The 12,670-nt window shown below is 42.9% G+C and overlaps 1 protein-coding gene across 1 annotated transcript in view; it reads right to left on the bottom strand.

Moving 5' to 3' along the window:
• The window catches only part of zmym2 (zinc finger, MYM-type 2), a 19,721-nt gene that overhangs the window by 1,550 nt on the left and 5,501 nt on the right, over positions 1-12,670 (bottom strand). The window contains exons 2-26 of the mRNA XM_017040021.2: positions 11,804-12,490; positions 10,926-11,094; positions 9,923-10,077; positions 9,521-9,669; positions 9,257-9,419; positions 8,227-8,439; positions 7,973-8,123; positions 7,788-7,903; positions 7,330-7,455; positions 6,968-7,118; positions 6,703-6,876; positions 6,437-6,601; positions 5,348-5,376; positions 5,107-5,248; positions 4,797-4,918; positions 4,542-4,680; positions 4,225-4,446; positions 4,014-4,132; positions 3,734-3,932; positions 3,504-3,646; positions 2,656-2,770; positions 2,137-2,379; positions 1,902-2,046; positions 1,456-1,658; positions 1,086-1,339 (exon numbers count right to left, since the gene is read on the bottom strand). Coding sequence (XP_016895510.1) covers positions 1,263-1,339; positions 1,456-1,658; positions 1,902-2,046; positions 2,137-2,379; positions 2,656-2,770; positions 3,504-3,646; positions 3,734-3,932; positions 4,014-4,132; positions 4,225-4,446; positions 4,542-4,680; positions 4,797-4,918; positions 5,107-5,248; positions 5,348-5,376; positions 6,437-6,601; positions 6,703-6,876; positions 6,968-7,118; positions 7,330-7,455; positions 7,788-7,903; positions 7,973-8,123; positions 8,227-8,439; positions 9,257-9,419; positions 9,521-9,669; positions 9,923-10,077; positions 10,926-11,094; positions 11,804-12,475 — 4,302 coding nt within the window. The 5' untranslated portion in view covers positions 12,476-12,490 and the 3' untranslated portion in view covers positions 1,086-1,262. The remainder of the gene's footprint in view (positions 1-1,085; positions 1,340-1,455; positions 1,659-1,901; positions 2,047-2,136; positions 2,380-2,655; positions 2,771-3,503; positions 3,647-3,733; positions 3,933-4,013; positions 4,133-4,224; positions 4,447-4,541; positions 4,681-4,796; positions 4,919-5,106; positions 5,249-5,347; positions 5,377-6,436; positions 6,602-6,702; positions 6,877-6,967; positions 7,119-7,329; positions 7,456-7,787; positions 7,904-7,972; positions 8,124-8,226; positions 8,440-9,256; positions 9,420-9,520; positions 9,670-9,922; positions 10,078-10,925; positions 11,095-11,803; positions 12,491-12,670) is intronic.

Here is a 12,670-nt window from a genome sequence, read left to right as displayed (position 1 = left end):
TGGTCATATTTCCTAAACTACGCAGATCGCTAACACCGTAGCCTACGATTCAATAAGTATCGTCTTAGTTTAGTCTCTGTGTACGACAAATTAAATTTAAGCCTGGCGAAGGAGTTCAATGGTGGCCAATGGGTTGCAAAATAACCTCCGAAGTTTGGAAATCGTACGGCACTGTCAATAAGCATGGCTATCGCCTGTTTCCTCTAAAAGAGATTATGTACAGATTTGATACTAGCCACGAAGAACATGGACCTTCTTAAAAACGTTTGACTTCATAGATTAATTCAAAGTCGCCACGTCCTTCAGACTTCCATTTAAACAACATTTTTGTCCTTGACCACCTGCTTCACCCTTCGGTGGAAAACGTTTACATCTGTCCTCCATCCTAAACTTCGCTTTTCACCCTGGAGTTTAACATCCACTTTTTCACTACGGCCTCCGTGAGAACAGCAGCAGCTGTTTTAAGCCTTGTCGTGTACTGGGATCAGTTTTTAAACAGGAAGTCCCAGGCTGGACCCTTCATCGGGGTCAGACAACGGATGTTGTTTTTGCTGCAAGGACAAAATTAGACTTGACGGAACTTCGGATTCCTGAGAAGAAGTGCTGTGTAGCTAAGCCTCAAAACTGATGAGATAGAACTGATGAGAGAACGGACAACGAGATAATATTTAATATGCAATCTATACGCCGGATTTCACAAGCAAGGTACGATTGGAATTTCCTGAATTATTTGACATCTAGAATAAATGGTCTCTTTTGCTCCACTAGAGTTTCACGACAGATAGATGCCACAGGGCTTTGACTCTCTTGTGGTGGAGGGGAGGAGGGAGCGCAAGGGGAGGGGGTTTTAAAGATAACTTGACCGTAGGTAATGAACTCTACTTCCTCTTTTCAATTCACAGAGCAATAGTGCAGACGAAAGAAGCTGAAAACGAAGACAAAAATCATTACGTGGCTTCCTGTCCTCCAGCCTACGAGGACACCTGGTGCCTTCTTTGAACAGAGTACAGCAACATTGTTAAAAGCTTAGAGTGGTGGGTGATGAGAAAAAAAAAAGTCTTATTTTTCAGTATCATGTTTTCTACCTGATTCAACTGGGATGGACCGATAACGCCTCGGTGAATTTTTAAACCCCACTCTTACATCAGGACTTGTGTGTGCCTGTTTAGAGATATGTTTTTGTCCCTGCTTCATCCTTTTAGGTTTGCATCTCCACCTGCGGGAGTCCGAGCTTCTTCACCACCGCCTTCCAGGTCTCAGCCTCACCAGGATCTCTGCCCACGACATCCCTCGCCAGGAGGAAACAGGTCAGTGTTGAGGAGGAGAAGTGGCACAGACGCTAAAAGAAAAAAAGGAGAGGAGTGCACAAACTTACTAGCTAAGCTCCTGCGCTGACTGTTCAGGTTCTACAAGGAAAAGTCCAACATGGCTGCTACTCTTCTCCGACTGCCTCACCAGCACCTTCTTCCTCTTTGTTCTGGTTTTCTAGGTGCTTTTTGTCTTTGTTAATGTCGCTGACGAGGAGGACTCTGGTGAGGTGGCTCTCCAGAACCTGCTGCTCCAGTGGTGTGGATGTAAACCACAGCGGATTGTTAGGGCTGCAGGAAGGTTCTGGCTGAACGTAGAAGACGTCATGACTCTCCCACAATGATGTTGGGCTGGGGTGGGAAATAGGGGGAGGAAATTTCAATTTTTTTGCTTAAGATTTTAGAAGACATTAAAATTAAACTAGGCGTTTTACATCAAGTCCTCATATTAAGTTGATCAACACTATTGTTCAGGATGTGAACAGCAAAAAGTTATAATCACAGGACTTTATAAAAACTTGTAGAATTTTTTTTACAATTTCTTTTGATATCTAAATTACCTCACTGCACATTAGCAGTGTACATCCGACCTACCACTTGGATCTGTAGATGTCGTAGAGGTGGCGCTCATGCTTCTTGAGTAGAGAGAACACAGCAGATCCTCCCGAGTCCTCGTCGGCTTCTTTGTCCTGATTTTCTTCCTCCGACTTCCGCTTCCTCTTCTTTGATTTTGTTTGGACTGTAAATGATGCAAAATGGAAAGAAATAATTAACATCCAACACTGGAGATGAAACAGAATAGCAGTTAGCTCAGTAGAGCTGTGCTCACCAGTGTGATCCTGAGAAATGGAAGGCACGCGAATGCAGACGTTTGTCTCCTTGGTGTCCGGATGGACCGTGTCAGGGTCATAGACGTTAGCGAAGGAGAGGCGGAGGTGTTGCTCCGCGGTGCGCAGGCCAAGATATTTGGTATTCAGGTAAACCAATGAGCGCAGCAGAGCCTCGGGACTCTGCTCCCCGAGCTGCTGGCTGCTCCACAGGCTCTGCTCCTCCACTCGCCCCCACAGGGAGCCTGCAGGGGAAACACTGTTTAGGCCTGTGGAGCACTGCAGTAAGTTTTGCACTTTGGCAAAAAATAAATAAATAAAGTGTTCTTCAGTAAGTATAGTGTGTCTTCATACAACGTTACAGCAATCACAGTGGATCAGGATGTGAACAGCAAAACAGTAATAATCACTAGACACCTTTCAGAGACCATAGCAATGCCAAAGACAGCCACAAGGGGACGCGGTTTCGTTCTGAAACGACCATCGCGTGTTTGAACACGCGTGTGTGTAACTGCACTCACCATCGGGAAGCACATGGGGCTTCCAGTCTTTCAGAACTTTGTTCAGTTCTTCCCCAAAGTGCTGGTAACACGGGTCACCGAACAGATCATCTTTTCTGCCTTTGGCGTGGAGATGCTACAAACAACCAACACAAAGTAAAAGCGCTCGTTTAAACTTCTGCCTGCGCTCCATCAAGAACAGTTACACAAAACTATTTACAGTGTCCTCATATCGAGTGGATCATCACTTTTTCAGGATGTGAACAGCAAAGAGTTCAAATCACAGGACACAAAAGGCTGCACAGAAACCACGTGAAGCCGAAGGTTACATGTTCATACGGAAACACGAGGAATCTAAAACATTGAGGATACGTATTTTAAACTAGACATTTCATTATTAAGGTCATATATCGACTTTAACAATAACATCCAAACATTACATTACATACATTATCAAATACAATCTTACATTAGCAGCGGACTAAGTCTTACGTGTCGTCGTGTGTCTTCAGACCGAGCCACTCTGCAGCCATGCTGATAAGAGTTCAACGCGTGAGCAGTGTGCACCACCTAAACGTGTCCCACTGGAAACATTTACTAGTCAAATAGTTCCCACCACTAGGCGTCACCAACGGGAATCGTGTGCCTACAACCCACCATATCCAACCTCAGCCGTGTGTGTTCATTTAGATTTATTTAATTGTTACCATTATCACAATAAGTATTACTGTGTGTGACGCCAATTTATGTTAAAATGTGTTTGTTGTGCATGGTTTTCCCGAGCTACAGTACTGATTTCATAGCGATTAACATTTTAAAATATATCTATTTATCGGATGACTCAAGCATCCTCTCGACTTGTTACCAACCTGCTGGATCCCCAGGCAGAGGTAGAGGATGCTGTCTGGAGAATAGCGCTCCCCATTAGGCCTGCAGACCTCCTTGACAAACTGCGACAGAGATGCGTTCAGCTCCTCTGGACTCAGTGACAACAGGCTGCTTTTGGATCGAGCTGTAGGAGATCGGCAACAGGAATTGTTATCAGTCCACAATGTTTTAAACCGACAGATAAGGAGTCTTCCGAGTCTCAATTCTTTACCTTTGTTTTGTTCGGAAATGTCTTCTCCTTTGCTGTCCTCTGCTTCCTCGTGAGGCGCCAACGCCCAGCGTTTCCAAGCGTTGATGCCGTAGCGGGCTTTCAAAGGCAGCGATCGTCCCTCCGAACGTTTCCCCGAAGGACGGGGCGAAGAGGACACAGGTAAATCTGAACTCCCCTCCACTGCTCGCCTCTTGTTGCCCTTTGATAAAAAAAACCATATGTTACAAAATCAGGAGAATCAACGAAATGCGTACAACAGCTTATGTATTGGTGTTCATACCTGTCTCCTAGTCTGGAGTCTAACTGTTGACCCCTCTTTTTTTTCCTCTTTATTTGCCAAGGCAGGAGGTAGGGAGGAGCTTGTGTCTTTATCCACGCCCTCTTGGTCAGGAACAAGGTCTGATGTTGAGATCGGAAACAGCATCTTATATTTAATTTGGTCTGTTCTTAAATGCCATAAAAAGTCCTAAATGGTGGGCTTTTTTTTTTACCTTGAGGGAAGTCTGCCTCCAGGTCCAGGTCTGGTTCATACTTGTCTTCTTCCTCTTCCTCTGTCTTCTTCGTCTCCTCTTTCATTTCAGAGCTATTCCCAGATGATGATGAAGAAGAAGACGACGACGACGACGACTCCTCCTTCTCCTCCTCCTCCTCATCATTCTTCTCTTTTTTCTCCTTTTCTTCATGCTCCTCCTTTACTTTTACCTCCTTCACATCTGAAATATAACACATCAAAGTTCAGTCCCCGCTCTCATCATGTTGTTCTATATGTATTTGACTGGAGATTTTTAAACCGTCTTCACAAACAAACCTGGTTTCTGGTCCACATCCATGGAGTTTGCATCAACTTTCACAGAGTCGTGGGATACCTTGGTTTTGAGTTCATTAATGCTCTGGATGATCTGCTCTGTTCCCTGGAGGGTGGTGGGCAGGAGAATAGGCACGGGGATCTGGACCGAAAACAATCACAAGCGTGCATTCAGCAACCAAGACGGTGTTTTTCTATTGTATCACACAGTTGTATTTTAACTTTGGCTTTTCTTCAAATTCACCATGACATTCTTACCGGTAAAGGCAGAGATATTGGGGTGGGTGTGACCTGGGCGTACATGTTCATAGGTACGGGGATGAAGACGGGCACAGGTATGGGCACGGGAACATACTCCCTCTTCACTCCGTCATCTACATCTGTAGATGAAAAAAAAAAACTTGGGCAATAAGTCTGCATAACAAAACAAAAATTTCTTCAGTTTATATTATTTTTGTGGTGATCTTTGAAGTCAAATATATGTGCCTGGCGGTGGCTGGTCAGGACCGATAATGCTGAAAACCATCCCGTTCCAATCACCAGTCAGGGGATCAGTGGTGGCACTTACCTGTCTGTAACAGTTTGCTCTGCATGTGTGGTTTGCAGTACGTGGCCTTGGTCAGAGTCAGCGGTTTACAGAGCACTGCCTTGTTCTTGACGTCCCTGGACAAACCTGTACCAGAGTACGTCAAACTTCCCTGGTTGACCTGCTGCCACACCAGAGCAAAGAAACTGTTATTTCCCATAAAAAACATTTTAAAGTAGATTGATCAAGTTATAGACTTAAAAAGAAATCAACTGTTACTTACCACAACTTTGGATCCTTGAGTGTTGAGGCCTGTTAAAGAAAAAAAAAACATAACATAACTAAATAGTGAGGGCCAAAGGGAAACAATGATTTCTTTGCACATATTCTCAGTTAACTGTGGTATTGCACCAGACCAGTAAATACTGAAACACTGGTTCATAGACTGTTTTTCACTGCTTGAAAAGCACAGTAGGCGGTGCAGCAGGAGGAACCACAGCACACATGCTCTTGAATCTAAAGGGCACAGAGGTGTCCTCACAGCTGCCAGATGCATTGTTTTTAATGGCAGGGATGAGAGGGTCAAAGGTCAAACATATTACCAGGTATGCACATCAAAGCAGCTGCTCTTTCTTCGGGATTCTAGAAAGAGTAATTTTAAAATTGAGAAAAAAAAAAAAAAAGACAACATCTATACTCTACTTTTCCAGTTATCTTGATCTACTCTTTGACAGATATAACTTCACCAGAACCTTTACATAATTAAGGTTCAAATTAATGGTCCAAAAAATGTGATTGCTACAGGCTGCTGCTTCTCCATTTTATTAACGCCTGGTGTGTTAAAATATAATAATAAAAAAAAAACCAACACCTGGTGTGTTAAAATATAATAAAAAAATTAAAAAAAAAACATTTTATGGTTGGGTTGATCAAAATATCTTAGGAACATAATGGCAGAGTTAGCAATAAATTTCACTCATGACTTTAATGGTAGGATACTGTTTTTTTTATAGCATAACTGGCAATATAAGCCAAAGTGTTTTCCAATTTTGTAAAATTAGATTCAATACCTAAATTTAATTTTATTGAATTTTGTTTTAATTATTTAACGCTTATTCACTCACGTAATTGAAGAATATAACATGGTATTTTTTTTATAATAATAATCTTTTTCTTTTCCCCAATTATATAACATGGTATTTTTTATATAATAATCTTTTTCTTTTCCCCAATTAGTGTTTTGTGATTTGTATGGCGTCAAAATAAAAAGTCCAATAATTAAACGACCATAATTTTTTTATTTATTTTATGGTCTGTATTGTCATTGTACCACAAGGATAAGTGTAAGTTGTTTCATTTTAAGGGTTCATACCCAGACTGGTGTTCTCTGGGCCCTTCTGTGTGACCATGATAGGTTCGTTCTGCTGGCAGTAGAACTTGAGCAGACAATCCTGGTCACAGAACTGCTTCACCTCAGTTCTCCACATCACAGACTCCGTCAGGTGACCCTGCACCTTACAGCAGTCGCACCGCGCCCGCCTAGTGGGGGAATATTAAAAAAAAAGTTCAAATTTTAAAGTACTAATAGTTTTATCTCTCAGTTAAGAATGAAGACAAAGAGATCATTGTATTAGCAGACCTTGTGGTACCAGTCATGGAACTTCTTGGCACAGGCCTCGCTACAGAAGTCCCGAGTCATACCGCCCAGCTGCCGAGTCACGGCCTTTTTACAGAGCTGACTGCAATGGTTACAGCTGACACACTTCAGACCTAGACGCTTGATGAAGTCCTGTTTATACAACAGTTTGCAGCCTGGGAAAGGGAAAGTAAAAGGGTTGATGCACAACAACAAATACAGTTAATCAAATTTGATATGAAAATTACAGAGAGAAGAAACTCCGACCTTCACTGCAGAAGGGCTTCTTGACTCCGGAGAACTTCACCGTCTCGTGCAGCGTCTTCTCCTCTTGGCAGTACTCACAAAACGTCACAATGCAGTGGAGCTTCTTGTAGTCGTCACAACACGTTTTACTGCAGAACTGGTAGACTTTATCCTGGAGACACGGCAAAACGTATATTTATCAGTCTGTGCTGAGTTTGTTTTTATGAACTTACACAGGGTGACTATTATTTTTAAAGAAAAACTATATAATAATATCTTACTTCTACATCATATACCTCATCGCATGCTAGTTTTTCGTTTTGTAATCGTAGTCAATATTATTTTCCTCATGGTGTGGTTACTATGTCATTTGTGGCGCTCACCTCCCACTCCAGAATTTCAGGCTTCAAACTGAATATTCCTCGACAGTAGTTACACTTGAGCTGAACTGTGCTGTTTGTGGTGGAGACAGGCGTCTGTCCATTGGTGGCTGGTTGTATAGTAGTATTCTGTGACAAAGGAAAGAACAGGGGGAAAACATTAAAAAAAAAGCTGCTTCTTTATTACCTTTATAATCTATGTGCTGAATTGGATTTATAAAAGAAATTAATTGGTGTTAAAATATAATAATAATTTTCCATTCCTGATATTCGGTTATCTTAGACTGCGACTATCTTGAAAAATAGTCCAGGCACTTAAATGCTTTTTTTAAGGCTATATATTTTGGCCACAGCAAAGCAACTGGTATAAGCAAAATGATCTCCGACATCTGATTGTCCTTTCGCAGGTGTATTGGATTTCTTATTTTACATTTTTATTTCAGCGACTCCTCATTTCTCACCTGGAACTTGGTGACACACTGCGAGCTACAGAAGTTGAGGATGTTTCCCTCTGGCAGTGTGGCCTGGTACTGCGGTAATGAACTCTTCTTACAGAAGTGACACGTGGGCTCGACACCTGAGTACAAACAAGCATGTAAACAAACGCGTAGATCCATTTCTTCATCACTCTGTGCCGTCTACTTACTGGTTAACGAGCTCACTGTCAGCGTCCCCTTGTTCATGCAACTGACGGAGCAGTAGGAGCCCATGGTGCCGCTCGACCCAATGCTGTGCAGCACCTCGCCCGTCTTAATCAGAGTTTTGCACGTGCTGCAGGTTGCCAATTTACTGTGGGCCTGGAACGGAACATTAGCGTTGCATAACCTTGAATTCAAACAAATGTCTAGAGAGCGGAGGAATCCTCACGTTCATCCTGTGGTACGAGACTATTTTTTTTACCTGCTTGAACTCTCTGATGCAGGTGTGGCAGCAGAATCTCTTCTGTTGCCCGTCCACCAGCAGGAAGTGGTTGGCCGACGCTCTGCTAGGCAGGTAATCGCCGCATTGCTCGCAGCAGTTCATGATCAGGCCGTTGGCCCGGCGGTACACGTTAAAGCACGTGTCACTGCAGATCTTGTGGGTCACAGTCTTAAAGCTGACCTCGTGCCTGATCTGAGCACAGAACAGGAAAAAAAAAAAAAATTAAACAAAGGATGTGGTTCAGGTTAACGCCGCATTAAATCTGTACAAGTGGTTCATTTGGATTATTGGTCTACAACAATAATAACTATTTAAATTAACCGTTTCAGATGGATTTGAGTTTGATTAAGATGTTTGTTTTATTGTTAAGCATAAGCATATGTTTTTTCTCTCTTTAATAATAATAAATCAGATAATACCCATTATGTCATTTTAAGGTTTAGGAAAAGTTGATTTGAGGTGTTTTAAAATGAGTAATAAGAAATGAGTAAAAGGTTGAACATTTTACTTTATTTACAATCTGAAAATGAACTGATTTTTTTCTTACACTGTCCTTCAAATGTATATGGCTGAGTATTGGACACAAAAAAACTGCTGAAAACTAGACCAGAGATGTTATTATGAAATGCTAAAGTCAGACAAAGAAGAAGGAAGTGATAAACAATATATAAAGATGACCCGAGGAGGAAGAGATGAAGCCGAGACAGAAAGAAATGTCTATTTAAAAATCACGTCCAGAGACGTAAACGAAGAAAAGAAGGTTAAGCTGAACAAGACAGAGTCTTGGTTTTCGACCCTGGTAGGTGAAATATGATTAGAATGTTCAGTGAATAAGACACCAAGAGACCTATCGTACTGCATCGTTTGACCTCGTACCTGGGTGCATGGGTAGTACACTGTCCCATCATTGACCCCTCAATGCATCCTCTAGTTGATCCTTTTCATGCCGCTCAAATGTCACTCGTTGAACGGTAAAATATGTGCTGTTGACTCGTTCCATCATACTGACCTCTGTGAGTTTCCCGCAGACAGTACATTTTGTCTTAAGGCCAGATTTGGGTGGGTTCTGCTTGTTCTCGTATGCACCCAGACAACCTGTGCTGCAGAACTCCTGGAATGACTCGCTGGAGTCCACCTGGGCTACAATGGTTCCCTTCATGTTTGTGATGTCTCTGGAGACACATCATAGAAAAGGCAAAGATGGATTAACGCGTCCACTGCGTCGCCGCGGACGGAATTAACAAATGAGATTTTTCGAGGTTTCCGGACTCACTTTTTGCACATGGTGCAGCTCTTCTTAGGGGCAGGTTTGTGTGAGAAGGCAGAGAGGCAAGTGGTGGAGCAGAAAAGATGTGTGGAGCCTTTGCGCTGGTAAGCCGTCTGACCTTTCTTCAGGGGCTTTTTGCAATTTGCACAGGTCACCTGTCATTCACAAACACGCCAGCAGTTAAACAATCACACAGCTGTGACATCATCCGAGTTATGAGTACAGGTGGAAAAAAAATTGTATGCAATCTTCTGGTTTATTCAAGGTTGACACACACTTTAAAGTCAACTAAAACATGGTCTGGAATGGATGGAAAATTCAAAGCAATAATACAAATCTGACACCAAAGATTTGCAGCTTCCCCAGCAGTCACAAGTACGGTAATAAACACTAGTACTAGTGGATTACCTTGACTGTTCTGGGCTGTATTTGGGAGCCTGAGGTTGAAGTGGATGAGGAAGACTGGCCAGGAGGTTTCGGTAGTGATGTGGCTGGTGAAGGAGAGTCAACCCCTGTCTGTTTCTGACTGCGGGGGACAGAAGCTGACTGCGATATCCATGAATCTAGAAAATGAAGAAAACAAAAGTTTAGTTTTTGTGATGTACTGTATTTCTGGACGTTATTCCTGTACACTGCTCTGCATCTAGATTTGGTTACACATGATGGGCTCAGTAAAAAAAAAAAAAAAAAAACAGAAGTCAGAGAAGAACCAGACTTGGGTGATAGAGGGCTGAATTACTTCCTTAAATGTAACGTTTTAGTGACACTGTAGTTATATATTTGGAGTTTCTTGTAGGTGTCTTAAATGAAAACAACCAGTAATTTTTGACTGGAATTAGGACTGCTGATGACTCACAAAAGATCACAAAATGGGGCTAAATATGGGTCATAGAGGGACAAATGCTAAGCCGAAGTGAATAAAACAGATAAGATATAAGGGTGTGATGATTCATCATAGCCTACGAAGCTTCTTGCGTTGGTGATAACAGCATTTCAAAGACTTTGCTGATAAGGATAAGGCTATTGATTTTGTACCAGGAAGAAGCTTTATTTTTACTGTAAACACAAACCTCTCATGGTAAACGAACATAGCTTCCCAGTGCTTTATTGTTTTTTAAGTTTTTTTTCTGAGGCTGTGAAGGTGCTTTGCAGCAAAATAAGGTTCTGTAATTATCAATAAGAAAAAACTGAAGTAAAAAAAAAAAGAAAATCTGAGTCAACAGCACCATCTAGTGCTCGTGTAAGGTAAGTCCCTTGCTTTTAATAATTTAGTAACTTAAGAAACCAGACAAAAATATGTGAAATCTGAAAGAGGCTGATGTTTTACGTTTAATCCCGTGTTACACTGCTGCACTTGCATTTGGCGCCATAACGATGGGATTAAACATTAAACAGGTAATAAAATCTTCACCTCCTCTGTTGTGTGTTCCCATCTCTCCATTCTGTACCAGCTGACCCACGGAGCCTGACCCCCGTCCAGGGTTGAAGGAGGCTGTAGGTCGACCAGATGGGGTGTCAGGATTCAGGCTGAAGGCACTGCTTATCTGCAGACCGTTTTCTTCCGTTTGCCCTTCAACTGCCTGAATATATGATGGGTTTAATCAGATTATTACCATAACAAAACATTTCAACAAATGTTGCTATTTGAAACATGCACTTGATTCAACCAAATCACACAACTGGGGGGTCCTGAGTTCACAACGTCCTTGACCTACAGCGTCTCCCATAAATTTATTAAGGAAGTTCAGTCTTTCCAACATGCAGCTTTTAAACTAATTTTGCATGGAAACTAGTTGGTGAGGCAAGCGGACAAAACAATTGTCACACTGCGCTACATCAAGAAAGACAACTTTGTTTGTATTCGCAAATTGTGCTAGATCCACTTTTTTTCATTTGTGATATTTTTTTGGGGGGGGACTTTTTGCTATTCATTACGGCTCCCGAGCGTAAATCAGACCCTTCTGATTCTTTTATGTCGTAAATTATGACGTTGTCACATCATAATGGGTGACATAGTTACTTATGATTGTATGAACCAAGTAAAGATTTTAAAACAACAATTCTAAATATTTTTAAGACATTTTTTTATTAATATCAATGGCTATTTTGGACAAAAGCTCAGTTAGCTTACAAGCTAATTCTAGATTAATCCTCACTAAGTGTTTAAATTAAAACAAACAAAAAACCCCATCTTGGCCAAACATTTAGAAATTTGACTCTTAAGAACAAAAACCCACAAGCCCAAGGCAAAGACAGACGGAAAGGTTAAAAGCAAACCAAGACTCTTACCGCTTGTTCGGCATCTCCACCTTGCAGTGAGGTTACTGAAGTTATCATAAGGTTCACATCCCCCTCACTGTCCATTGAATGTGGTGGAGTATTTCCACTGGATCCCAGTGTGGTGACACTAGCAATTCGGATCTCAGAATCCGGCTCGGTGCTGCTGAGCACACCTGGCGAGCCAGGTAAAGAGTGGCCTCCAGGGGGCGCTGGTGAAGGGGGAAAAGTGTCTTTTTGTTCGGGCTCCTCCTCGTCGTCAATTACAATGGGCTCTCCTGCTGCTTTGGTGGGAGGTTTTGGGGGTGAGCCCGCCGGGGGTGAGCTGGAAGACACAGGCATGCTAGGGCTTGAAGTGGGCTGCACAGTGGTGGACATGTCTACAGGTACAACATCAGCCCCAGGTTCAGGGCCATCTGTACTAGGCAGATCTTGGTTGAGGGTTTTGGAGGGAAGGAGTGGAGCCTCTTCCTCTCCGACCAGGACCACATCATCATCATCGTTGTCCTCTGTGCCATCCTCCTTTGTGGCTCCATCCTCTGTATCCATGGAAACTGCCTCCCCAGCCTTCTCCTCTAAGGGGGGCGGCGTTTTCTGCTCAAGGGAGGGAGTGGCGTCTATGGGCTCCACCTGCTCCCCTGCCTCCTCTGGCACAGCAGGGTTTGGTTCTGACTCCCCATCCATCCCTAAAGCAACCACCTGGCAGCACAAACAAAAGACAAAGAGGGGTCAATTAAATGGAGGCTGCAGCAGTGATTGGTCTTGTGAAGGCCGACAGCTGTACAGGTAGCTCAGGTGTCCCCAGAGATAACCCCCCCCCCCCCCCCCCCCCCCCTCCCCGCCCCCCCCCCCCCCCCTGTCCCCTCCTCCTCTCCCCCC

This window comes from Cynoglossus semilaevis, chromosome 16 (assembly GCF_000523025.1).
Source record: "Cynoglossus semilaevis isolate Cse_v1.0 chromosome 16, Cse_v1.0, whole genome shotgun sequence".
Classification (NCBI taxonomy): Eukaryota; Metazoa; Chordata; class Actinopteri; order Pleuronectiformes; family Cynoglossidae; genus Cynoglossus; species Cynoglossus semilaevis.
This window is presented reverse-complemented; position numbering and strand designations above follow the sequence as displayed.